Genomic DNA, 25,806 nt, shown 5'->3' on the forward strand with positions numbered 1-25,806 from the left:
ACTGGTACTTACAGAGGCTACATCAATGGGCAACAAGGATTGACCAGAGCACCAAGACAGAAACACCATCATGTAGCAGTTTACATTTTCATGAGTCATGTCTGTCTTCTGTATAAATACTGAGTAACACTTTACAAGTTTACTAGATCAGCATCTTTCCTTGACAAAGTCTAAGATCTCCAAATCTGCAGAGTGAGCTTTCTCCCCCCAGATTTCAATAGAACTAGAGAAGATAGCAACCTTTGAGAAACTGGACCTAAACACACATTACAGAATGCTTTCTGAAATAACAGCAGACAGACATGAGAAGGAAAAGCTTTTAAGTGGAACTTGATCAGCATCATTCCACTTCCTTTGGTATAAAGAAAGATAAGCAGATTGCTCTACTATTTTTATACAGTTTAATTTAACTGAAATTGATAATGGGGCAGTAATCTTGACTTCATTATGGCATCTACAGAATTTATTCATTTTCATAAACTGCTCTGGAGGGTCAAAGAAGAGAAAGCCTGAAAATAAGAGGATGTTCATTGCACAGTATTTTAGGAACTAGCAACCATGCACATTAATTTCAAATGTCAGCTTCCATAAAACAGATCTGGAAATTAAGTGTGTTATCCTTAATGTCATATACAATCCTAAATTTTCTATTTAGGATCGACACCTATCATCATCACTCACTTAAAACATTTATTAAGGATGACCAATTCCTTTGTAACACAAAGGAGCATTTTGAATGTATTCGGAACACAATTCAGCAGAGTGTGAGTCTGAATATGACCATTAAATAACCACCCAGAGAGGATCTGCTGTAATGATTAAAGATGGACACTCTTTACCTTCAAAATTAAGAGGATGCCTTCTAAAAATGTCAAACATACATCTAATTGAAATGCATCCTCTCTCCTATAAAAGCACTTTTGAATTTCAAACCATGCTAATAACAAAACCCATCTGTAGCTCCACTGTGATCACCCCTGGCAAAATACTTCACACATCAGCTCACAATATTAAGTCAATGTATTTCAATAAATTTTGTACTCTAATAACATTTAAATCCTTTCCAACATACCTCAGTCACCCCTATATGCCCAGCATCACATGCTTAAGTATTTGTCACCAATCTTAGAACATTACTTTGCAACCAACAAAGTAGTACATTTGAACAGTGTAAGCTATTTCTAACTATAACAATGGTAAAATGCATCTATTTATGGCAGCTTGTAAACTCAGGAGTTAAAAAATAATAAAAAAAGAAATCCTCACCTGAAGTAAAGGTTGCATTACTTTTTGGAAAAGTAACTTCAATCCCAGGATCATCTGCTTTGACCAAGTTTGTTTTGCTGTCACTGCTGTAGAGCTCTTCTATGTGCGACAGAGAGATATCGCTTTTTTCACCCAGTTCTGCTTCCATTGTCATTTCACCATGGTTTGTATTTACAGTCACTTCATCTGCTGAAACTAAGGAAGGAGCCTGTGCCCCAGGCAAGGAAGTCCTTATTTCAGAAAAGTCACTTTCTAAAAGCAAGTCTGAGTTAAATTTGCAGTTTACATTCCTTTGAGTTTCACTCTCTCTGGCTGCTTCTGAAACCATACCAGAGAGTTCTGATCTAACATCCTCTTGCAAAACACTTTCAGCTTGGTCATCATCCTCACTTGCCTCAGAGGAAGGACTGGGACTCACTGCAGCCTCCGTACTTATCTCCACGCAAAGGGCCTCATCTACACTCATCAGGTTCACTGAGTTTTCATCTGTTCCTGTGATTTCACTGTCTTCTGTGGTCTGAGATGCTGCTGAGTCTCCTCTCACACCATTCTCCTGGGTCTTGTCCTCTCTACCAATGACAAGCAAGGAGTTACTGCTTTTTTCCGGGCCCGTGGTCGAGAGGATGCATTCAATCTGGTCAGCAGTATTAAAAATCTCCTCACTTTTGTCTTTTACTTCTGTACTCTCAGCAGCAAGCTGACTTTCCTCTATGACTGTAAAGGTGAAGAGACTATCACATTCTTCCATCGTGCTCAAAGTGATCACCGCCCCCTCCTCCTTATCTCCTATACTCGAAGCAGCATTTTCATCTTCACTGTTGGTGGCAACCCTCAGGACAGGAGCTCCACATTCTCCCACAAAAATCACAGAACCTTTACTTTTTGCATCTGGATTGAAAGTAGCTAGCCCAAACTGTTCATCTACAGTTGCAGTGGTCTCCACAATCTTACATTCCTCTGATGCATTTGGGGAGATAACAGCATCTTCATCTCCTTCTGCTACAATGAGCTGACTTTCAGCTTGTGGTGCTGCACTGATCAGGACTATCTCACATTCTTCTGTCATGCTTGTAGTGATCATAGCAGCTTCATACCTTCCTTCCGTTTCTGAAGCAGTGAGTTTGTTTTCATCTTGCATAGTTACACTAGACATAGGAGCTTCAAAACATTCTGCTGTACTTGTAGAGATCATTACAGTTTCATTTTTTGACTCTGTGTCTGACACATGTTGAACTGCTTCTCCTGTAACTTCACCTGACATTAGGATTACTTGTTCTTCCACAACACTTGTGGAAATCATAGCACACTCATCTTTTTCTTCCTTACCACTAGCAGTTGGGTGACTATCATCGTCATCATTATCATCTCCTCCTGCACTGGATTCACTAGGCATGGGAACCTCATAGACTTCCATATCTATAGAAACCATAGTGTTCTCATTTGCATCTTCTGCTTTCGCCGAGGGGAGCTGATCATCATATTCAATAGCTGCACTTGACATGGGGGCCTCAAATTCTTCCACAATACTGGTGGAAATCATAGTGCACTCATCTTTTTCCTGCTTATTGCTAAAAGTATGCACACACTCTGTAGCTGTACTGGGCATAGGCACCTCGGTGTCTTCAGTGTCTAAGATCACAGAGCTTTCCCCGCTTTCACTTGCTCTTGCAACAGCAAGTGGACCTTCCTCAGCATCCATGGCTGAGTGTAACGGAGCATCACTTTCTTCCACTGTACTGGTAGAGATGACATCACCTTTCACTTTTTCTTCTCTGTCAGCTGGCATAAGAGAAGTTTCATCTTCCTTTAGAACAGCACTGCTTATAGAAGCATCAAGTTCTCTGCTGTCAAAGGAAGTCATGGCATTCTCATGCTCATCTTCAGCATCAGACTGACTCCTATCTTGCAATGCCATAGCACTAGTCATAGGACCCTCACATTCCTCAGCATCCAAGGGAATCGAGGTACTCTCATGCTTTCCTATGTGTGCAGTCAAGGCACCTTCATCTGCAGCACTTGCACTGGTTACACTGCTTTCAACAATTCCTTTTTCATTTTTACAGTTTGTGCCACAAGTAGCCTCTGTCTCTATGCTCCTCATGCTGTCGACAGTGAGCATATTACTCGTATTTGTGCCAGCCACTCCCGACTCAGCTTCCATTTGTTCAGCAACTGTGCACACAATGGAACTTTCACCTTCTTCTGCACCAACACACATCAGTGCATTTTCACTTTCCATTCCAGTACAAGTAGAAGCATGCTCATTTTCTTCATTTCCTCTTCCTGTGCTAGTCACAATGCCCTCACCTTCTTCATCCTCCTCTTTTGAGCCTGTACTAGTCACAAAACCTTCATCATCATATGGACCTACACTGACCGTAGTGACATTGGTTTCTTCCTTTGCCTCTGTACTGTCCATTAGACTTTCACATTTTTCAGCTTCTAAACAAACAGCAAAGCCCTCATTGCTGTCTTCTAGGCCTGTGCAGACTACTGCAATTTCAGCATCATCTTCTGGAGTTATGCCTGTGCTGGTCACTGCACTTTCACCATTAACAGTATCCTCAGATTTATCACCACTAGTTCCAGTTGGGGCACTGGTGTTTGGGACCACTGCAATACAGGCACCAGTTACAGCACTTTCTCCTTGGGCATCTGTACCAGTCACTGAGCAGATGGCAAAGTTGTGACCTCTTTCTTCTGCACCTGTGCAAGTCACAGTACCTTCATGTTCTTTTCCTCTGCCAGCTCTCACACTGCCCCTAAATTCACCTGAACTGTCACCACTTGTCGCCCCTTCCCCTGTTTCTGTCCCTGCACTAGTTACAGCTCCATCGCTCTCCACTTCACCTAAGCAGGAGACAGAACTTGCAAATTTGCCTCTATCAACACAAGTTGAGGTCTTTCGCTTTTCTTCAGAGCCTGCACTAGTCACTGCATCATCTTTTTCTTCTGCCCCAGCACTGTTCACACTGTCTTCAACCTCTACTCCACTTGCATTGACTGAATCTTTACCACTTTCTTCTGCGTCAACCATAGTACAGTCACCGTTTTCTTCTTCTGTACTCGTTAGGAAACTTTCACTTTCTGCTAATCCTTCAGTGACAACACTGCTACCACCTTCTTCAGCTGCTGCAACTGTACACTCACCAACATCTGCTCCTGTTATGAAACTGCTGCCCTCACTACTTTTTACCCAGGGTAAAGAAGTTGTGAAACCTTCATCAGCTTCTATGCTTGTGCAGATTACTGTCACCTCACTTTCTTCTTCTGAGCAAGTGGTTGTAGCATCACTGTCCTTTTCAGAATGTGACACACCCTCAGCTCTTGCTTCTTCTGTACTAGTGGCCATCACAGCACTCCCAGTGATCTTTTCTGTGCTAGTTCCTATCACAGTGGCTGGAGTTGTTTGTAGGCTGCTGCACAACAAACCAAGTTTACTGCTTCCTGCACTGGTACCTACTGCAGTGCTTTCATTTTTATCTTCCCTGCAAATCACACTATTCCCTTCTTGCCCACTGGCTGTAACAGAGACCTTGATTGTTTCCTCAGGAACTCTTTCAGGCACCAGCACAGAGGAAGACTGTATCATATCATCAATATCATGTACCTCATTCTTTTCCACATGATCTATCACTGTGCTGCTTTCTCCCTTCGTGGAAGTATCTGTATTCAAGTACTCCCTCTCTCTTCTTTTTAGAAGTTCTTTTGTTGTTACATCTCCACAATCTTCAGTTATGTCACTGATTAAGTCTTCCTCTTTTATTTTCAACTCATTTCCCTGAGTGCTTTCTAACTTTGCTGCTTCATCATCACCTGTCTGACTAGGTAAAGTAACTGTACTGTCTTCCATTGACTCTTCATCTGGCTGGGGAACCTCATTATCTTTTTCTATACTGTTTGTCACAGCGGTGTTGTCACCATCATCTTTCATGGCAGAGTGCAGCACTGCATTATCATCTTGTTCCATGCATGCAACCTGTGCTGCATTATTCTTCGAAATTAAAGTATCTTCAAATAGCAAAGTCCCATCTGAATTATGGCATTCTTTAGGCATACTACCCAAGCAATCTGAGACATCCACATCCATAGGCTTTGTATCAGCAGCATCTTCTCTGGAAGAATTAATTGTTAAAGGAACATCATCTGAACTAGAATTTATCACAGTTTTTAGATTCTTTGGTCTTCTGCTATCTTCTGAAGGTCGATCCTTACTGGGAACATTCAGTAAGATTCTACCACCTGTTTTATACACAACGCTCATTTTATAAGCTCCTTGTTTATTGGGTCCTTGATCCATGGAAACTTGTTTGGACAATGTGTCTAAGGCACCAACTTGTTTATTAGGGATACTTTCTTGTTTTACAGACTTTTCAGCTGCAGACAGAGACTGCAATTCACCAGCTTCAGGATCCACTAAGCTGTGTTTTAACTCCTTGTTTGAACTAGAAAGCGCTGTTTTTTCTTTTGCTGCATACTTTGCATCTGTGGCTTGGAGAGAGTTTTGAGTGGTTTTTCTTTCAATGTTAGATGCTTCCTGTACTTTTGTTTGTTTCAAATCAAGTTCAATGAGCTTTTCATCATGACCAGAATGCAAGTCATTGCTATTAATACTTGACTTTTGAGGGCCTGGAGCATGGCTGCTTTCACTTGTGCTAGCCGATTGCTTTTCCTCTCCAAGTAAATCTTGGTTTGATATACTGCCTTTTCTATTTTCACAGGGTATCTTCTTACTTTGCTTTTTATCCACTGCCCCTGTGATGCTCAATACTTTGTCCTGCCCACTATCCATTTCTTTAGTATCTTTATCTTCCATTTTAATATTCTCTTCCTTCTTCTTCATTTCTTTGTTGCTGTGCTTTAAGTTTCTGCTTTTGTGACCTTCAGCAGAGAATCTTCTTTCTAGTTTGGAATTGCTTAAATCTTTATCACCTTTGTGTTTCTCTTTTACAGAGCCTTTTTCTCCAGAATGTAACTTAACTCTGTGACTAAAGTCTTTTTGTGATCCCTGAGTTGAGCTTGTAAGTGGCACACAATCAAACTCAGCACCACTGTCGTCAAAAACTTTCTCTTCACTCTTGGATTTGTGTTGCTTATCTGAATCATTCTCTTCCGTGCTCTTATCTCTGTCAAGTTTCTGACCAATCTCTTGTTTTGTTAAATTTTCCTGCAACTCTGTTTCAGATGCTTTCAATGGCTTACTATGACTTTTTGATTTAGACTTTAACAAAATCTTCTCTTCTACAAGGCTTTTAGATCTTCGTCTATCTTTATGAACACCATCTTCTTGTTTCAAATGACAATCAGAATTAGTTGATTCTACTTCATGTTTATCTTCAGAGTAGCTTTCGCTCCTTCTGTGTGATGTGGAAGCAAGCTGCTTTGAGGCACTTAGGGAGTCTTTTTGTGGCCTAGAATCACTCAAGGACCTTTTGGACTTGTATTCTGATCTCGATTTTTCTGTTGAGAGGTGTTTGTCTTTTTTATTTTCCTTACGAATCAATTCTTCAGCCTTTTCTGAATCTGCCTTTGTATTTTTTCCATCTTTCCCTGTTACTGATATTTTCCGTTCACTTCGGTGTTTACTTTTTCTTTCAGATTTGTCATCTGATGAAACTTTTATTTGTTGATTATGTTTCTGACCACCATCCTCTCCTTTCAAAGTTCTCTCAGATGAATGGAGTTCAACATCGTCACCTGATTTGTGAATACCATCTCCTTTATACTTGTGCTTTAAAGAAAGTTTATCTTCTAAAGCAGTTCTTTCCTTTTCATTCTTATCTCTGTAAGACTTGGATTCTTTTTTGGCAGCGTTTTTCACATGTTGAATTTCTGTGTCATTGTCTTTTTTGGGATGCTTTTCATTTTTAAATAAGGATTTCTGCTTCTGTAGTTCTTCAGTATTGACTTCTGCTCTATCCAGTTGTCTTTTCTGATCCCTTGTTTCGCTGTCCTGCTGGGCTCCTTCAGCCTGAAGAGAGGTGGAGGTTTTTCTTTTATGTTCTTTTTCTGCTTTAGAATCACTTTTGCTTTCCTCAGTTGAATGCACCGATTCTGAAAGTCTTCTAAGCTGTTTAGAGATTTCACTTTTCCCATGATTATGCTTCAATTCTTTAGAAGAATTTTTTTCACAAGTCTATAAAAGAAAGTTTACATGTGTAAGCAAATGTTACACAGTTCCTTCACTAGGTGTTAAGGGCAAATTCTCCATCAAGACAACAGACCAGAGAATACATTTAGCACTAAGAAAATTCACCTAAAATATAGTCAGCAAGAAAACCTGCCCTTTGCAACTATCTGCCATTGAGGGGAAATCTAAGGAAACAGCAGTTAAATTTAAGTAGTCTGTTTGAACTTGAGTTTCTTTTCTTTATGATGTGTTTTTTTCTTTCTAAAGTGATTTAAATGGATTTTTAAACAGACAATCACAATTTGAAGTACTACACCAGTTACTTTGACCAGTCATTATGAAGTCTGTTTAAAAAAAACCTCACAAAACCTAACAACATCCCAAATCCCACAAAAGACAAATCTAGGCTGCCATTTGAACTTCCAACTACCTTTTTTTTTTAATAAAGTTGTGGGTAAAAACCCACTGTAGAAATTATCTTTCCTTTAGCATTTGCACACCATTTTCCTTTAACTTCACAGTGAGAAGCTTAAATAGATCAAACTCCAAGACTTTATATACAAAACACTTTTTAAAAAACCCCAAATGCCTCACAGAATAGGGCTGAAAACCCTATCTTGTGTTTTACTACAGCATTAGTACCAAATACATAGACTGCATATTCTAGTGTCTACTGGAATTCAGAAAACATTGTCACAGCAATCTCAGATCACTAATGTGATTGAGAGAACAAGCAGGAAACAACTAATTCCTAAGAACAAACGCAATATTGTGCAGGTTGGGACAGACATAGGAACAAGTGCAAGAACAGTTAAAAAGGATGATCATGAAGTTTACATTTAAAGAGAGACATACCTCATTTGTCTTTTGCATTTCTTTAGAATCTTCTTCAGATGGCTCATATTTCTTTTTGCAGCCATCTTCAGCATGCCTGAAACAGGCAATTGGACAATTAGGGTGGGGGGAATAATACAGAAAAAATACAAATATCATCGGATCAGCCTAGCCTTAGTTTGCAAACTTCCTGCTTTGAAACATGAAGGAGAGAGAAATGCACGGGCACCAAAACCCACTGAAACAAAACATGATAACTTTTGAGTAGCACAATTTGCCCAAGCTTTTTTTCTTTCAGAAAATTATGTGTACTAACTTCAAAGATATCCTCTGGATACCAGAGCTGTGAAGTAGATAGTATTAGTATGACAGTATGGGCCTACAGCTGTCCCTATAAACCGGGAGAGAGATCTCCTTGCCCCATATGTGTCTGTATGTATAGAGATATCAACACATGTACATATCTATGTAAAACATCAATTCAAAGACCAAGCCAAGCTGACTGACGTCCTTGATGCACAACCATTTAAAAGCTCTCCATTCTGATGCCTTTATTTCCATTCTGTCTGTGAAACACTACATAAATGCTGCTAATGCAGCCTCAACCTGCAGTACATTTAAGCAGCTGTAATTTGATTTTCTGCCAGAACTTCAGGCTTATTAGTAACAAAATTACATGAATACTTTAAGAGGAAATTGCTAAAGTGGGTAAAGCTAACTGCAAAGCTGAAGAGAACCTTTTAAATCTACATAAATGAATATTCAAACACTTAAGTCCTTTTGAGCAAATAAAGGAATACCTTGAATCTCTTTTTCTTTTTCTGCTCAAGGCCACTTTTTTTTCTAAAAATTTCTGTTCTTTAAGCACATCCTTAATGCTGGTACCAGTAGCTTTTGACTCAATGCTTCTTGATGAAGGTTCTTCCAGGCTCAAGCCACTTTTCCCTAAAATAATATACAAATGATGAAATACAGAAGTATTCCATTGCATTACTGTTTCAGCTACAAACATGACTGAAAGCAGTACAGAGAGTAATAATAATACTAGTGTGCATGGGTATTCATTGCACTTAAGCACTGCAATGAAATACTAAAGGATATATGAAAATGATAGGGGATTTTGTATTAATGACTTGCATTATACATTTTTCTGTTGAAATGATGGGTTTTTAAGGGAAATTATCACAGAATTATTACCAATATTTTAAGCAGAATGTTTCCTCCCCCCCACCCCCCAGAGAAAGTGAGCAAGCAAGATCAGGGCAGTGGGTGGCAATGTTACACTTCTCATACCTTTAGCATTTTGATTTCCAGTTTTTAGAGATTTTGTTTTTTCTGCAGCTTTTTGTTTACGTTTTTCTTCAAGTCTCTCTCTGTTAATTTGTCTTCTTAAGAGTCTCTCTTCTTTCTCTTTGGCCTGGAGATACAAAAACAAGGAAAACAATTTATCATTAGGTCAAAGAGTATTCTTTCAACTACAAAGGCATATCTAAACCATACAGAAAGCATAACATTGCAGCTTGAAGCAACCTAAAAAATAAATAGTGTTTAAAAATAATTTTATGAAAGTTAATGGAATCCTGTAATACTTTATTAAAGTGAAATTTAGTTGAGTTAAGAGTTTCATCAATGCTTCACACCACAAACTGAGGCTATGAGACCTTCTCAAATATGTTATTTTATATATACACTTTATATTTATATAAAATATAAAACATGTTTTACTATTAAAAATATTTAGACAAAAAATATATCTGAAAAAACTGCTGCTCCCTCTTCTGTGTGCTGGTCCTTCTTTCACAGAACATGGTGAACATGCTTAAACCTCTTGTTTCTGTTCTCAATGGCTGCAGACACGCTACAAACTATCGATTTCATGGACAGCAAGAACTACATTTGTAAAGAGATGGTGTAACGAAGTAGCCTGCACTAGCCCACACAAGCCTGAACTGCACAAAACATCACTGAAAGCAGGCTACAGGTAAGCATGAGCTACTTTTTTGACACAAATTGTCATTACATAAATTAAATCTACTGAAGACCGTCTTTTTCATATGTGCAGCAGTTCCTACTCTCCTTATCAAATCACTCAGCTGAGAAAGAACTCAAGCCACCAGAAAAAATTAGCAAATCCTCTGTCAACACCACAAGACGATTAATTTTAGAGCGGGGGAGAAAGATGGAAAAGCATGTAATTACTTTCACCACCTGAAGCTTTCAAACTATAACCAGCAGAATCTTTTGCTGGGGAACAGATCACACAATACGGGTAGAAGTCTAAAGAAGCAGAAGTTGTAACAAAAGGGTGGGAGGGGAGGAAAATTGAGAACAAACATGATTCCTCCCAAGCCACCACCAAATGAAAAGGGTAATTTATATGCTGGAAAGTGTAAGGAGATAGAATGTGAGCAGCAACAAAATCCACACTTACAATGGACTGACGGCGTTGTTCTACTGTTCGTTCATCATCAGAATCACTGAAGTACTTGGAGTACAGGAAAGGCTTGCGGACATACACGTGGCGAACAGGCTTGGCTTTCCCATCACTCAGCTCATTTGCATGAGGTTTTGTCTTACTGTGACTGTTTTTCTCCTCTTCATCTGAAGGAAGGTGAGTGGAGTGTAGAGATATATTGATAAATTAAGACAGTGCTTTCAGCGTAACTTCTGAAGAAACAAAGCTACTAAAAGCGTATCATTTATTCTAAAAACATGAGCAGTTAAAAAAAATAAACCCCTTACAGTTAAAATAAACCCCTTAAATCAAAGTATCACTAGTTTAGGAAAACCTGAAAGAAAAACATTCATGTGTTTGTGCCCGTAGTTCAGCCAAAAAATTTCAAGATATGAACCCCAGAACAACCTGGGATACAACTTGGCTCATCCTTTTGCCTGTCATCATGCTGCCTTTTTGCATATAGTGTTTAGTAGTTAACATGGTATAATAAGTCATAACATCATTTCTGCTATGTATCAAATTAAGCTTCTTCCCCCACACCAGAAAAACCCTGTACAATATTTCAGCACGTAAAAAATAGATGGGCTTACTGAAATATATACAAAACCCCCACATTGTTGTTTATATTAAGTATTATTAGATTTATTTATTTTTAATCGATTTCAGCTTTATCCTGATTATTAGAGAGAGCAAAACCACTTGTGCTCCACACTGTGCAAATGATTTCTATCCCTGAAATACACTGAAGGCTTGTTTTCACAAATATTTAGTCATAACTGAACACAATCTGTCATGTTTCAAGGTAACAAAGTCAGAGAATACATGAGTAATTCAGCGTTTCTACATTCTTTGAGCAGATAAGATAAACTCCCAGCATTCTAGACAGTTACTGCTAAGGCACTCTGTATTATGTAGGAGAAAGTCTTATTAACTGCAAACACCATGCATCTGCAGAAATGAGAGCCTGAGGTCTGCTCTAGACAAAGAACACACAGAGGTAACCCAGTTGGTGGAAAGATTTGGTGTTTCCACACTCTGAAGATGCATTTAGTCCTGTTCCTTCTACTGCAGCCAGGTAGAATTTGGAAATTCCTACAATCCTAAAACTCTAAAACCAACCTGATCTGCAAAGCAAACTGCCACCACTACCCTGGGGTGACAAACAAAACACTCCAATGGTACACCAAATTCTTGACAGAAAGGAGAGGGGGAAAAACAACCCCAAAAAATACCATAGGAGTGTGACATATCCATCACCATCAAGTAAGCGTCTCTGTTGCCCATGAAGTACTGTGGTACAAATAAGACTTCTAACGTTTAGAATACATCTGTCTATTAAAAATAAATATCCAAAGTATGTTCACTATTGATCTTCTGTAACTGCACAAATACCATTCCACATTCAAATCCTCTCAGAAGGAAGTACAACAAAACATATTGCAAAAGCTTAACTTTATGATGTAATGCACTCAAGGAAAGCACCACACATTTTTTTCTTAACAATCTAATTGTTTTGTTTAACAATCTAATTATTTTACCCTCTGATGTGATCTCCCCCTCTTCAGTGCTGTCAGATATTGCAGTCTCCTCTTCACTCTCCTCTTCAAAGGAAGAAAGGTCACTGGTATGGACAGAGCTGACGGTGATGTCACTGAGTACATCCATATCTGAATCTACTGACATATTTTCTTGCAAAGGAAAAATTAGAAAGAACAGCCTGTAATGCAGCACACTGTATCTGAGAAACTTATCTTACCAAAACAGTGATTGTACCACTGAAAACAAAATTATTTTAAGAACAACGGGAGAAAACCAATATGAAATCTCTAATGCCTTGAAGAAATATTAGGCTAACTCTAGTCTAATCAAAACAAAAGTCACTCTGAGGTACAACTAGAAACTTTAAATGCAGACTGGCATTGTTGAGAGGGCTTGCCAGAGTAAGGCAGATGACCAATCACACACTTGAGGAATCAAAGCTCACCGATTTCTCATGTGGATACCTCAGTTATGGGAGATGAGCCACCACTTAGCTGTGGATTCCAAGACTAACAGAGAACCTACATTCCAAATATACCTTGAAGTAAGAGCATTACCCACACCATACCTTCTTTAGTGCTTTCAGCTGATTTATGTTTATTGCTATTTTTTTCTGGAACTAACTGTTTCACTGGTTCTAACTCTCTTGCTTGCTTTTCTTCTTTTGATTTCATAGTATCTTCACTTTTCTTTGAATGGTCAGACTTCTTGTCAAGTTTTTCCTTCTTTTCTTTTCTTCTTTCACCTTTTTCACTGCTGTCTGGTTTCTTGTCACACTTGTCCAATAATTTACTCTTTTGCTCTTCACTTTCCTGTTGGATTTCTTTACTTGTAAATGTCAAATTATTAGTATCCTTTGTTGAATTTTTTATTTCTTCACTTTGGCAAGGAAGCTCATTTAAATCCTCACACTTTGCAAGTGTTTCAGTCCCTTCTCCAGAAGTATCACAAACTGCTTTCTCTCTGTCTGGCAAGTCCTCCACATTTCTGTCTCTATCAGTGCCACCATCCACACTCTGCTGAGATGACAGTCTTTTTGAAACTCTATCATTGTTCTTGGGATTTGAGTTCTCTGTCGAAGCCCTGGCAGCACTTGCTTCTTGGTTAAGAGAAGTTATCGTTTCCAAAATGGACATTGCATCATTAGCTACGTTGCCACCAGGAGCTGTAGCAGAGACACCTTGAACAGTCAAAGAAAATAGTTTTAGTTCATCTTGGTTTCTGTAATTCTCTTCAGACAGAATATTAAGCAAGCAAAGAATTACCCTATTTAAATCACACAAAATTGGCTATTTTTGCTTCTAGATATCTTGGGTTAAAAAAGTGAACAAGAAATTGCATTCCTGCAGCAATTATAACCTGATCAGTACCGATGGCATTTTGCTGTGTGACCTATCACAGTTCCTAAGGTAGCTAAAGAAAGCAAGGGTTGTTTATGGGACAGATGTTCTGAAGACTATTCTTGTTCAACTTTGCCATCATCCTAAGAGGGATGATGACTCTGGAAAAGCACAATACAGAAGCAGTAAGTCTATGTTTCATACTCCTGGTATCTTTGTAACAACATGGAAAACAGACTCAGCATATAGATTATGTAACCACCATAAACATCTTATCACCTTCCCATCCTCTTAGAAGCAACTCTGAAGATGGATGAGAAAGGGTTAACTGGACTAGCACTAAAAGCTGCCGCTGGCTTGTTAACCCACTTACTTTAAAGGAAGTGGGCCTCACAGGAAAAGAGCTAGGATTTAAATAAAGGGTCTGGTTACAAATGGATGGACTGCTGTGGCGTCTCTTAGGGAGGTTCAGAGCAGACTATTACCTGCAGCAGTGTTTAGAAGTTGATACCAGGCAACATAAATGAAAACTACAAAGGAAGAGTTCTGTGTTTATAAACAAACTAAAGACTGACCAATTCACAGCAGAACTTGAGCTCCTGAGAAGACCTCTGCCATTCAAATTTCACTGCACACAGCGACCACATTAAGACAGGTAACTGTCCCATAGGTACTTTTTGTCTGATATACCAATGCACAAGAAAACTGAATCCCTCTTCTCTTACAGCAATGCCTTATCTCATCCTGTAATCGTTACAAGGGCCAAACCCCGAGAACAATTTTTTTCCCCTACAATAAACTGATCCCTTGTAACCTCAAGCAGAAGTGACAGAGTCACAGGGCAGCACACAGCAACATCTCTCTTGCTTTCTACCTTTATCCATACAGTAAGAGACAAATACTATGGTATGTGGCCTGGAGTTCAGCTTAATATTGATGCTCACAGATCTGTACCAGCAGCAAAACTAGGCAGTGTTTCTGCTCTCTCAAAAAGCACATTTTTGTTAACAGGTTGCTCAGAGAAATGTAGAATACCTTGCACTGCAACAGAAGTATCTGCTTTCTCCTCGCTTGGAGTTGCACTGAGGCCTGCCTCCTCTTTGTGATTCAGTGTGGCTAAAAATTCATGGACAGCTTTTTCCACCTGAGGTCTGAATGTGTGGTTGATCTTTGGGTCCACAACCTGAGAAATAATTCTGTCAATTCCAGATTCCAACATTCCAGACCTGGAACAAAGTTACATGAATACTTAATAAGAAAAATGACTTTTCACGAACATCTTAATGAAGTATGCTCATTTAGATATGACACTCAAGAGCTCTGAATGAAGCATTAACATTTTCTAAGCATCACTGTGGCTGTATGTACTTAGCCAGCTGCCTGTATTACAGTAGCTTGCTCCGTGCCTTATGAGTCAAGAAGAAAAATGGCAAAGAAACAAAGCAACCCAACCACACGGAATTACCACAACAGGTTGTTGTTACATCATTATTGGTTACTCCTACTAATGTTATCTACCTGCATAGGTGACATTTGTGGAAAAAACTGAGAAGAAACCTGATGTTATTGATTCTTATGGGGGAAAACAGATGAAGGCAAGATGGATAAACAACCACTAGACCAGTCATTACCATCCTAAGTTACATTATGCCCAATACCGTGTGACACCTCAGAGTTCTGCAGCTTTACAGAACACTCTTAATCTTCAGTAAAATCAAATAACTGGTAATAGAGAGCTCAGTATTCACAAGTTCTCTCTAGACCCATCATCTTTTGTGTAATATACATTGTCTCTTGTCCTCATTGCTGCTTTAACAGCTTCTCAGTACCAATGTTATCACTACAGGACAAATGAATTTGTTCCCACATCCCCTGCCTGACCCAATTTAGTGACCAAATTCACGCTATTTTCAAGAAATTTCCTAAAACACTTCTTATAACATTTAAGTTTTGAGAGGAAAAACTACAGCAACCCTCATGAAATAATGTAACATCAGGTAAGTGCTTCACATAATTTTGATGTAACAGCAGTTTTGAGAAACCTCTTCTCTGTCTAGCTAGATTTACATCCATTGGGGTTTTTTTTTGGTGTGTGTGACTCTAGCTTTGTGGACTGCAGAGCTCAGTTTGTCCAATACTTTCAATCTTTCTTAGCTCAAAACCTGATAATGCAATTTTACTAATACCTCAAAAGAAACAGAAAAGATAGACTTTAGCTAGGGTGTTATGTCCCAAGTCAGAAACATGCTCTGAGTCCCTGGATCAACTTGCATCAGACAAAATCATACCTGCAGCCTAGTTCTGACTAACACCAATGGCAAGTTGCTGAGTTGCTACCTGAAATAACACGCTTTAAACACCAAGAAAAAAGCTTCTCCAGAAGTTTCTCTGCACACTTTACAAACGACCTAGAGCCTCCCTTCAAACAGAGGAACTCCAGAGCTGCCACTTACTTGAGAACCTGCTGCCTAATGTTATTTCTCAGCTGGTTCTTGTTGAGATGAGGACTCCAGGTATGAGTTGCCAAATGATTGGAAACAAAGTTGTCAACACGCTGTCTCAAATTCTGGTAGGCAGGCTAGAAAGCAACAACAGAGGTTGGGGAGGAGGATTTTGATAAGCAGCTACCCTCCCGGAGGCCGCCGTTAACGAAGAGCTGGGAGCTCCGACCGATACACTCCCCCCCACCCCCCCTCCCCGCCCCCATCCCACTTCCCGCGCCAACCCAGGGAAGGTGCAGCCGCTCCCCGTCCCTCGCGGCGATCGCAGCGCGTTAAACACGCCCCTATCGCTCTAAACATCCCACAAAACCTGGCGTGTTTGCTCCGCCGGCCAGCCCACGCTCCCTCCTAGAAACGGGCTCCAGCTTTGCCCCCGGTGCCGCCGAGGAGAGCCCTGAGGCCGAGCACAACCGGCCCGGAGCCCCGCGCGGGCCCAGGCGGCCGTTCCTAACCCCCGAGCGCGGGACGCGCTCCCCCGCGACCTGCCGCTACCTCCGTGCCGGGCCCCGCTGCTCTCGGACAGGCCCTGCCTGCCGCCAACGTGCCGGAGACCGGGGAGACCCACCGGCGCGGTGCCGGGGCATCCCCCCCTCACCCCCACCCCTTCCCAGCGCCGAAGCACCGGCCGCCAGTCCCGCCCGCCCCCACCTTGGTGTCCACGTCGGCCAGGCAGTCGCGGCGGAACTGGTCGAAGAGCCCCTGGCTCTTGAGGTGGTTGACGATCATGGAGACGAGCTCGGGCTCGGCCGCGCCGCTCCCCACGGCGGCGCCGACCCCCGGCAGCGGCGGCGGCTGCTGAGGGGGTGGCGGCGGGGGGGGCGGCGGCGGGGGCTGCGGCTGGGGGTTGCTCGCCATAGGGGCGGCGGAGCGGCGCGGCCTGCGCTAGGCGCGGCTGCCGGCTCTCCCGGCCGGACCCCAGGACGGGGCTTGTTACCGAGCAGCGGCCGCGGCAGCGCTGACCCCGGAAGCGAAAGGGAACGGAGGGAGGAAGCGGCGGGCAGCGAGAAGGGAAGCAGGGACGCCGCCGCCGCCGAGAGCGGCGCCATCGGCGCACTGGCAGGGCCGCGCGCAGGAGCCGCGGGCCCTTTAAGGGGGTGGAGGGGGGCGGAGCTGCTCGCGGCCCGCTCCAGTGGGGGGCCCCGATCCGGCGGCGGGGGTGGGGAGGGGAGCGGCCGCGGCGGTCCTCGGCCCCCTCCTTGCCTCGCCGGTAGCCCCCCCGCGCCGGGCGGCCGCGGCTGGGCGCTGCGGGCAAGGCGGGGGCACCCGCCGCCCAGGGCCGCCCGCAGCCCGGTGCCGCGCCGCTGCCGCGCTCCCCGGCAGTGCCCCCGCAGCTCCGCCCCGCGCCCTGCCCCTTCCTGCGCTGGCCGCCATCATGGTGGGGGCAGCGCCGCGCGCTTCCTCCCCCGAGGCGCGGGGCGGGGCCGAGGCGCTGCGGCGGCCGAGGGGAGGGGCCTCGGCCGGGGGTGGGCCCAGGGTCGCGGCCTGTCAGTGGCTGCGCCCGGCATCGCCGGGGCGGGTCAAGGGAGGGAGGGGGGTGTGTTAGGGCCTGGTGATGGTCGCGGGTGGGAGGCATTGTAGAGGGGACTGCGGGAATCTGAGGGTGCGCAGCGGCCGTTAGCGGCGCCTTCTCGCGGTCCTCCCTCCTCTGCCTCGGGGGACACCCCGGCTGGCAGCCCGGGGGTGCCGGAGGGTTTACTTCTTTACGTGCCATGCTGTATTTTGGGTTTCCTTAGGCTCCCTGGGGCCGCAGGCGGCCTGGGTGAAGTCTGGAATGCCCGAGTTTCAGCTTGTTTCCCTCAGGTTTCAGCGCATTCCCGTGTGTTCTCCTAAATACAAGCATTTCCAGGCCATCACTTGTCTGCCACTTACTTTATTAGGCTTTTTGACATTGGTCTTGCAGCTGTTTAGTCAGTATGCTGCCCAGAAGTCTCCTTGGCAGCTCTAAATCCAGTGCTTACACCTATGAGTATCTTCTGTCTCCACAGAGACTTGATGCAGACTGCTGGCTGGTAACTCCCAGGCTCACTGGTTAGGACTAAACCAGGACCCCAGAGGTAGTAATCAGGATAAAAAATCTGGATATAAAGTAATTTTGTTATAGGTGAGACAGTAGCTAAGAGAAAATGCTGTCTCACAGGCATGGTTTGGCTGTCTAGTCTCTTTCTGCTGAGGTGGCTGAGCTGTCTTAACCAGCACGGGTAAGGATGAAAGGAAGTATACAAATGTACTTAAAAATTATAAAAGCTTATGGGAAAGAGAAGAAATGGGACGTGCCAGTAATAGTTTGGGTGGACATCTTGTCCAGCTACAAATGTTATAAATTGCCCTCTGTGGTAATCATGAAGATTCAGTTTGATCGTAGAAGCATGAGCATTGGGGTTGTTATTGCAGACTTAGAAGGTTAGAAGTGTAAAGCCTCCTCTTAGCTTTCCTACTGTAAACTACTCACTCCTAGAGTATTTAGAACTACAGAAGGAAACAAATCTGACAAGTATATAAGAGCATTGTGAGATTTTAATTTTAGAATACCAGTTAAGTGAAAAATCTGGCCTGTATCTGTGTAATTTTGTATTTTCTAGAGCAATTTAGAAGGATCAAAGCACAAAAGTTTCAGAGCAGCAAGGAACTTGCAGCTCAGAGCCTGCTGCAGCCCCTACTGGTATATCCAAAAGTGTGACTGTTACATCTCAGTAAAGAAAAGTTTCTTCACTGCTGATTAAAGATCACGTAGCAGTAAGGAAGAAAGGGCAGAAGTGAAGGGTGTCATTTTAGTAAATGCACCTACAAATTTTAGAAATAGTGTGTGACTTACCGTGTTAGTGAATAAAAATTGACCAGACCTGACTGGGAAGTTAACACTGTCAGAATTTTATATTAGGAGAAGATACTGCAGCTTCCCAGGTTCTTTTTTTCTTTTTTTTCTGTAGTGGATTTTTCTTTTGGTTTGCCCCCTGCCCCTGCATCAAGGGGGATGCAGAAAATGAGGAAAAAGAACATTTTAACAGCACAAGCAAGATGCCTTCTCCCAGAATGGCGTACCATTCACGTGCAGGATGTTATGGACAGCCTGGGATATTCATGGCCTTTGTCTCAGGCTATGTCAACGAATGAGCTGTGAAGGGAACGTGCTAGGGAGCAGAAATCCATTGATGAGATTTGGGAATTTAAAGAGTGTCAGGGATCAGTTAGGCCCAGTGGTCTGAAAGTATTGCAACAAGCAGCCCATACTCTGATTGATTCAACAATCAGTGTCCTCTGAATTATGTACTGTCCTAAGTTTCATGCAACTTCCTGACTGTTGCAGGCTTGTCAGATATCTTATCAAATAAAATATCTTTATCCTAAATACTGGCAGAAACAGGCTTTTTTGTTGTCTGAGTCCAACTATATGTTCCCCTATGGGAAGGTGCTGTAAATAAGACTGTAAGCTTCCTGAAAAGAAAAAAAACATGAATTTGAGTTGCATTAAAGTCAGCCCTTTGTTGTCTGTTTTAAGGATGCTTTGCTGTCTTGTATTAGGTAAGATGCAGCTACATGAAGTCTTGTATGCTAAAAAAAAGATACTTTATTTGTTGGTTGCACTATAATCATAGAATCAGAATGGTTTTTGTTGGAAGGGACCTTTAAAGATCACCTAGTCCAACCAAAATAGAAGTATATAGGTATATGAAGAATTATGAGTGGACAACTAAATGTTAAGAGATCTTGCTGTTTTCAGTGAGATCACAAAGGAAGTTAAAATATATTTAAGTGCAGCTGTTTCAGTTGTTTTAGTACTATTCAGCACGTTAATTTTGCGCTTGATATTTATCCTTGCGGTTCACTCTAATTATGATGTCGTTTGGTGTAGTCACTTAGTGATGCCTGATACCCAGTCCCAGTAAAATGTTTTCATTTCTGAGATAATAGATAAAGACTTGCCAGATAATTAATAGAAACGGAATACAAATTACTTGGTTTTGTTCAGTATTTTGTCAGTCCAAGTTGAGTAATTTCCTTGTTTACTTCGTAGTCCCAGTTAATTTTCCTGATCTATGTTTTGGTTATCACTTGAATTTGCACATGCTTTGTATCTTCCCTTAGGCTTGGAACAGTTCTTTTTCAGCAGTGCCCTAAGAGTACCTCTCCTTAACTTTTCCTTTTCCCACATCCACCTCATTCCTTACACTTTCATTTACCTGTAAGTGGTAACAGAACTTGGTGTTTTCTGTTTTGGGTTTTTTCAATAAAGCTGGGGTTTTTTTTGGTGCAGTTTTTTCCTCTATCTAAAAAACTTTGTTTACACAGTGTATGCTGATAATGAATCTAAATTTATGGAGTATCTGAAATCCAGGTAACTTCTGGACTAAGAGTGTAAAAAGAAGCAGAGAAAAAAATCCTTCACTTTGCAGAAGAGTGAAGTACTGATCTGACCAAGCCTGGTCTTGAAAAGAGATGCCCTTGCTCCGTGGTGAACTCTGGGTGCTGCAAAGCTCTGTGGGCTCTGAAGTGGGGCGGGCAGCATTGAGCTTACAAGGATAATGTTCCCCTTAAATCTCTGTAGTCCTTAATAAGTAAGGGTACACAGAAAGGGGAGCTGTTTAGGAACAAATCAAGTTTTCTAGAAAAAGTAAAGACTTTTCACTAGGAATGACTGAAATGCCTGAGCAGATTCTTGGATAGTGAAAGCTCTAAAGCTGCCCGACACCAACTAGAGATCTGGCCTGGATGGATTGCTCACTTCTTCCTCTACATATGTGGTAACATGCCTGTGCCTTGCACCATCTGTGTTACCACTGTTGCTCTGTTCTCTGAGGTTGATTTTCTTTCGATGTGCAGCTTATATATTGTTTATTGTGGTTCAATAAACCCCAGAACTGTCAGTGAAGAATTGATTTGTTCTATAAATGTGCATTTCGTGATGTGGATTTCCCATTTGCTTCTACCTGTGCATGAACAGTATATCTTAGCAGCATCCCTAGATAAAGCCTTAGATTTTCTGATGCTTGCTGATACAGGACTTTTTTTTTTTTTAAAGGCAAATTTATTGTGCCTCGGAGCAACACCAGTAATCACAATATAGCCCACCCTGTTTTGAAACTGCAGAGAAACAGTGCCAGCATCACTGAGGTTTTATGCTTCCTCAATAAGAGCAACTGTGGCTTCAGCTGACCTGTGGCATGAAATGCTCTAGTTGCAAGACTAAAACGTAGCCAAGGCACAGGCTGTATCTTCAGCTGTGATACGGTCAGAGCGATGTCTGCCTTCTTACATAGCTGTAATCTTGGTAGGTGAAATGCTCTTGGACTTCCAAGGTTGCTGAATATAATTTCTGAATAAATATCTTCATCTTATCTTTTCTGGATAAATAAAGAACATTTGGATGAACTGTTTGCTGTTTAATAAAGGATGCCTGAAGTGCTTTCTGGTTTTACAACCGTGTTTCTTTCCAGGTGTTGCTCGTGTTACCTGTCCAAGCACATACCTATGTACATACATTTTTTTCCCATTTGTCAGTGGTAAGTAGGTCCTGTGTAAGAGGTGATGCTTGATGGCTTAAGTGAACTATGCAGTGGAATGGCAAATGTATTTCGGTTCAGTAGGAGGCTGCCTGTCCTGAGTGTTTTCCACAGGCAAACCTTCAGCAAGCCCAAGACTGGGCAGAAATGGAAACAGTGACTGGTCAAGACATTTTAAAGTGATGGAAGGAAAGCTTCTATTGAAACCAGCCTGTCATGACCTTTCTGCTTGCACCTTTAATACTACTTGGGCACTTCTAAAGAGACCTCTTGAGCAAAACTAGAAATACTGGGAGATCCTGGGTCTCCCACTGGAGCCGAGCGGGGTGCCTGTTGGCAGTGACACTTTAGTTCAGCGTGGCTCCTGAAAGTGGTTTGTCAAGTAGACAGACTGAAGTTGGTTTTAAAAATACTAAGGTTTTCACGTTCAGTAGCTAATACTTTTGGTTGTATTTGGTGGGAAGAATGACTGGTTACAGTTTGAAAAAAACCCAGACACTTGGGAAGTCACCTAAGTCACATTTCAACAAACTGCATTGTGTAATACTTCTCCATTGGTGTGCAGAGACATGAACTCAGCTTTGTTTACCTACCGGTGACAAGTAAAAGCAATTCAAAGTTACACTTCTGAGTGTAACTTTATCTGAAAGGTTAGGATTATTTTTCCCAGTTTCAGAACTTCAGTGCGAGGCTGAGTTTGCAGATGATGCTTTTAAAGTCCATTATTTTGAAGTTCTTAGATTTTGGGAGAGGATGAGTAGAGCCTGCTTAGCGGATGACATTTGAGAGTGAAAAAAGATTACTATCACAAATAGCCTCAATACACAGACTTACTTGGGGGGGTTGGGGATTTTTTTTTTTTGCATTTTTTTTCCTGTAACCAGAAATAAATCTTCAGTGGCAGATGGAACCTTGACCTGCTGTGAGAGGAAGGGTCATCCATGTGGCCATGGCTGTGACTCGTGGTCCAGCTCTTTGTGCTGCGCTTTCCCATGGTGATGAGGGAAGGAAGAGAAGCACTAAAGCTTTCTTACCTCTTCACAAGCAGCCAGTGACTAATTGAGGCAAGATGGTTGGGATTGTTATTGGCATCTAACAGATTGGATATGTAATTCCCGCTACTGTGATTGATGATCTCAGCATATCTGGGGTTTGGGGTTTTTTTTTCTTTTCTTTTTTGAAATGTAGGTTCTTCCATGCTGGAGAAATGCCACTTTATTTCTTCATTCAGATGAAAAATGTTAGAATAAGTGACTGTGCTCCCTTTAATAGACCTTTTACTGTGCTGTTTGTTTTTGACTGGAAAATACATGGGTTTGCTATTTGTATACAGGGAGATGGAGAAAAACTTAATGGAAGCTTGTTTTCCAGAGAAAGCACAAGACATTACACACTCCTTCACTTTTGCCTAAATGTAATTTTAATGGTAAGGTAAAATGGTACAGCTTAAACATGAAAGCAGAGTGAGTGGATACACGAAAGCACGGCACCTTTTATATCAGCATTCTTTGCTGACTGCAGCAAGGTGAAATCAAGGTGGAGGCATTGCTTAAATGGGATGCATGAAGCCTAAAGTAGAGCTGATGGACTGAATTTTGCTTTAATTTATACCTAGTGTGGTTCTATTGAAGTCAGCAGGGAGATGGATCAAAGCAGGACTTCGCTGCTAAATAATAGGGTGCTCAAAATTGCTCATGCCATCATTTTTTTGCAACCTTGGTTGTAATCCTCAAGTAAAAATTAGAGTTATTGTATCTAGCACAAAAATAGTATTTTCCATGGGAAATTCTGAAAATGTTGTTTAGAAAAATAAAAAAAAAGGGAAAAAGTATTTTGGGCTTTTGACTTGTTCTTTTGTGTTGGGATTGCCACACGTTCAGAGGAAGAGGGACCATGAGTCACCTCCCAACAACGTTCTTAAAGGAGGGTGGGGTGGAGGGAGGGAGATGGGTCATTTTGTTGCTGTTGACCTACTTCCCATGCTTGGTTCCCTGTATGGCTGAGACCTATCCCAAATCATTGGTGAGGTGGGAGCCTGTGGGGAAAGGTTTGGTGTGGAGGAGGCGTAGGTGGAACATACCACCCTCCTGGGTCCGGCTGTAAATCAAAGTTGTGGATTGGGTGTGGTCAAGGGTGCTCCCCTCATTCCCAGTTCACTGCAGATCCCACTGGATACCCCAGCAGCACGCCTGGCGTGCTTTCCTGGCTGTCCATCAAGTTGGGAAGAGTGGAGGAGAGGGCTTCCCACCTGAGGCTGGTCCCAGTTGAAATCCAGGTGGCATGCCTAAATGGGAGCCTGGAGATTTCCTAGTGTGGAGAGTCCCACAGAGTATTGCACTCCACAGCCAAGGGCAGCCCTCATTTGGAAGAAGGTGGGATATGGGGTGAAACAACAGAAATAATAATGCTTCTTCAAAATCGTTCCTCCTCCCCTATTGATTTGCACAAAGATGATAGGAATTTAATGTCTTTAAGATTTGTGCTTTTCTGCCAGATTTCATTAAAATTGGCTAAGTGTTTGAGAAGTTACGGGGCAGGGGTTGGAGAAAGACTGACAAATAGCAAAATAATTGTTTCCTGGGGAAAAAAAAAAAGGAGAATAGAAGCCTGAATCTGCTAGGATATATTGTATATGGAGATAACCAGCTCTGAATGTATTCAGAGACCAGCTGCTCTCTGAATAGGAACTGATGTAGAAGTCAGACAAGGGAGAAACAATCCCAGACTAGCACACCAGCTTGCTCATGCTGGGGAGCATGAGAAATGCAAGGTTTTCTGTTTCATTTGTTTAAGCAGAGGAAAATAGAAAGTTAGGGGAAAACAGTATTATCAATGCCAGTCTCAACAATTTGAGTATCCCGAGTTTCATCCTACAGTAGGAAGAGGGTGTTCTGAGATGTGTACAATAATAAGTTTTAATGCATTGGTATTTTTAGGTTTTATTTTCTCCTAGCAAGGTTGGAAACCCTCCTGAGATGGAGCAGTGTGATGTTTACCCCAACAACAGGATTTGTTAAAAACAAAAATAAAATTTAAAAAAAAACCAAAAAAAGACAACATTTTTGTGCTAAGTAAAAAGGAGCTATTGAAGCTGCAAAGGAGGAAAACCACATTGGAAGACTTTTTTTCTCCTGTTTTAAGAGTATGCCGTCAGGAAGGATGATGGGCAGCTGAAGCACAGCAATACCAGCAGCCCTGTCCATGCACAGGACTGGACTGCGTTGCCTGCGGCCTCTCCTGCAGATGTTGCCTCAGGGGTGGCTAACCTGTCCTTTTCTTATTTTACCCTGTGGTCTTTGTTGCTGTGTGTTGATAATCATTGCCTGACTGGCTTTGTTAATGCCATACAGCTTGTTGTGTAACAGCAGTTCTTAAAAAAGCTGTGCTGTACTTCAGTGGATTTATTTTGTAGTTAGAAATGTCTTGAGGCTGTCTCCCCTTGGCTGCAGGCTATTTTAACCAGCTGTCTGGCATGCTTTACATAAAGACAGTTTTAATGTCTTTCTCATTATACACTGACTTAAGAAGCATATTCACTTTTATCATTAAGGTGCTGGGAAGACTTTTGGGCAATGTCCCTCTCTCTTGTATGTTGTTGTGTGATGGTGGCTCAACGAAAGGGAACTGGTCATCCAAAGTACCCGCTTGCTTAGGGCTGTCCAGAATGTCCAAGCAGTTGAAGCTTTAAGAAAGGCAGGTTTAGAAAAACAATAGAAAGCTTGGAAAATTAAAATACTTTCCCTCTGTCCTGGGGGGATCTTGAGCAAGAACCCGCTTTCCACCTCTGTCTTTCACCCCATTGCAGTAACTAGTGCCAGGAGATGTTTTTGTAGAGGGAAGGAAATACTTCTTCAGGTATCAGGGGGTAAAGGTAATTTTTGGCCTGCTGAAAACATGTTTGTCAGGTTCAGAGGCTGGTAGCTGGGGTGCCTAGCCTGAAAAACAAGGACAACTCTCCTTGGACCTCAGACTGCTCTGCTGCTCTCGAGTGATACACGCAGGGGGATGTTTTGCAGTGTTTATCACTGATAACAAAATATTCCAGTCCTGCCAAGGCTGCTGGCATCAAAGGAAATGATCTAAATTGGTTATGGTTTTCTCAGTCTGAATGTCGAGTGTAGATGGAAATTTATTTCTTTGACTCTCTGTAAGTCCTTTCCCAGGACTGTTTGATTTCTCTTGTGAGAAAAGTGAGCCTGAAGTTTTCCAGAGTTTTGATTGTATCTACTTCTGTCCATTA

The 25,806-nt window shown here is 42.1% G+C and overlaps 1 protein-coding gene across 1 annotated transcript in view; it reads right to left on the bottom strand.

Moving 5' to 3' along the window:
- BOD1L1 (biorientation of chromosomes in cell division 1 like 1) overlaps positions 1–17,018 on the bottom strand; it is a 36,485-nt gene extending 19,467 nt beyond the window's left edge. Inside the window, exons 1-10 of the mRNA XM_084266977.1 lie at positions 16,717–17,018; positions 16,021–16,145; positions 14,603–14,793; positions 12,796–13,407; positions 12,227–12,376; positions 10,662–10,831; positions 9,524–9,647; positions 9,031–9,175; positions 8,252–8,327; positions 1,267–7,402 (exon numbers count right to left, since the gene is read on the bottom strand). Coding sequence (XP_084123103.1) covers positions 1,267–7,402; positions 8,252–8,327; positions 9,031–9,175; positions 9,524–9,647; positions 10,662–10,831; positions 12,227–12,376; positions 12,796–13,407; positions 14,603–14,793; positions 16,021–16,145; positions 16,717–16,923 — 7,936 coding nt within the window. The 5' untranslated portion in view covers positions 16,924–17,018. The remainder of the gene's footprint in view (positions 1–1,266; positions 7,403–8,251; positions 8,328–9,030; positions 9,176–9,523; positions 9,648–10,661; positions 10,832–12,226; positions 12,377–12,795; positions 13,408–14,602; positions 14,794–16,020; positions 16,146–16,716) is intronic.
- Positions 17,019–25,806: the final 8,788 nt, after the last annotated feature.

Source organism: Gallinula chloropus, assembly GCF_964237585.1.
Source record: "Gallinula chloropus genome assembly, chromosome: 7".
Taxonomy (NCBI): Eukaryota; Metazoa; Chordata; class Aves; order Gruiformes; family Rallidae; genus Gallinula; species Gallinula chloropus.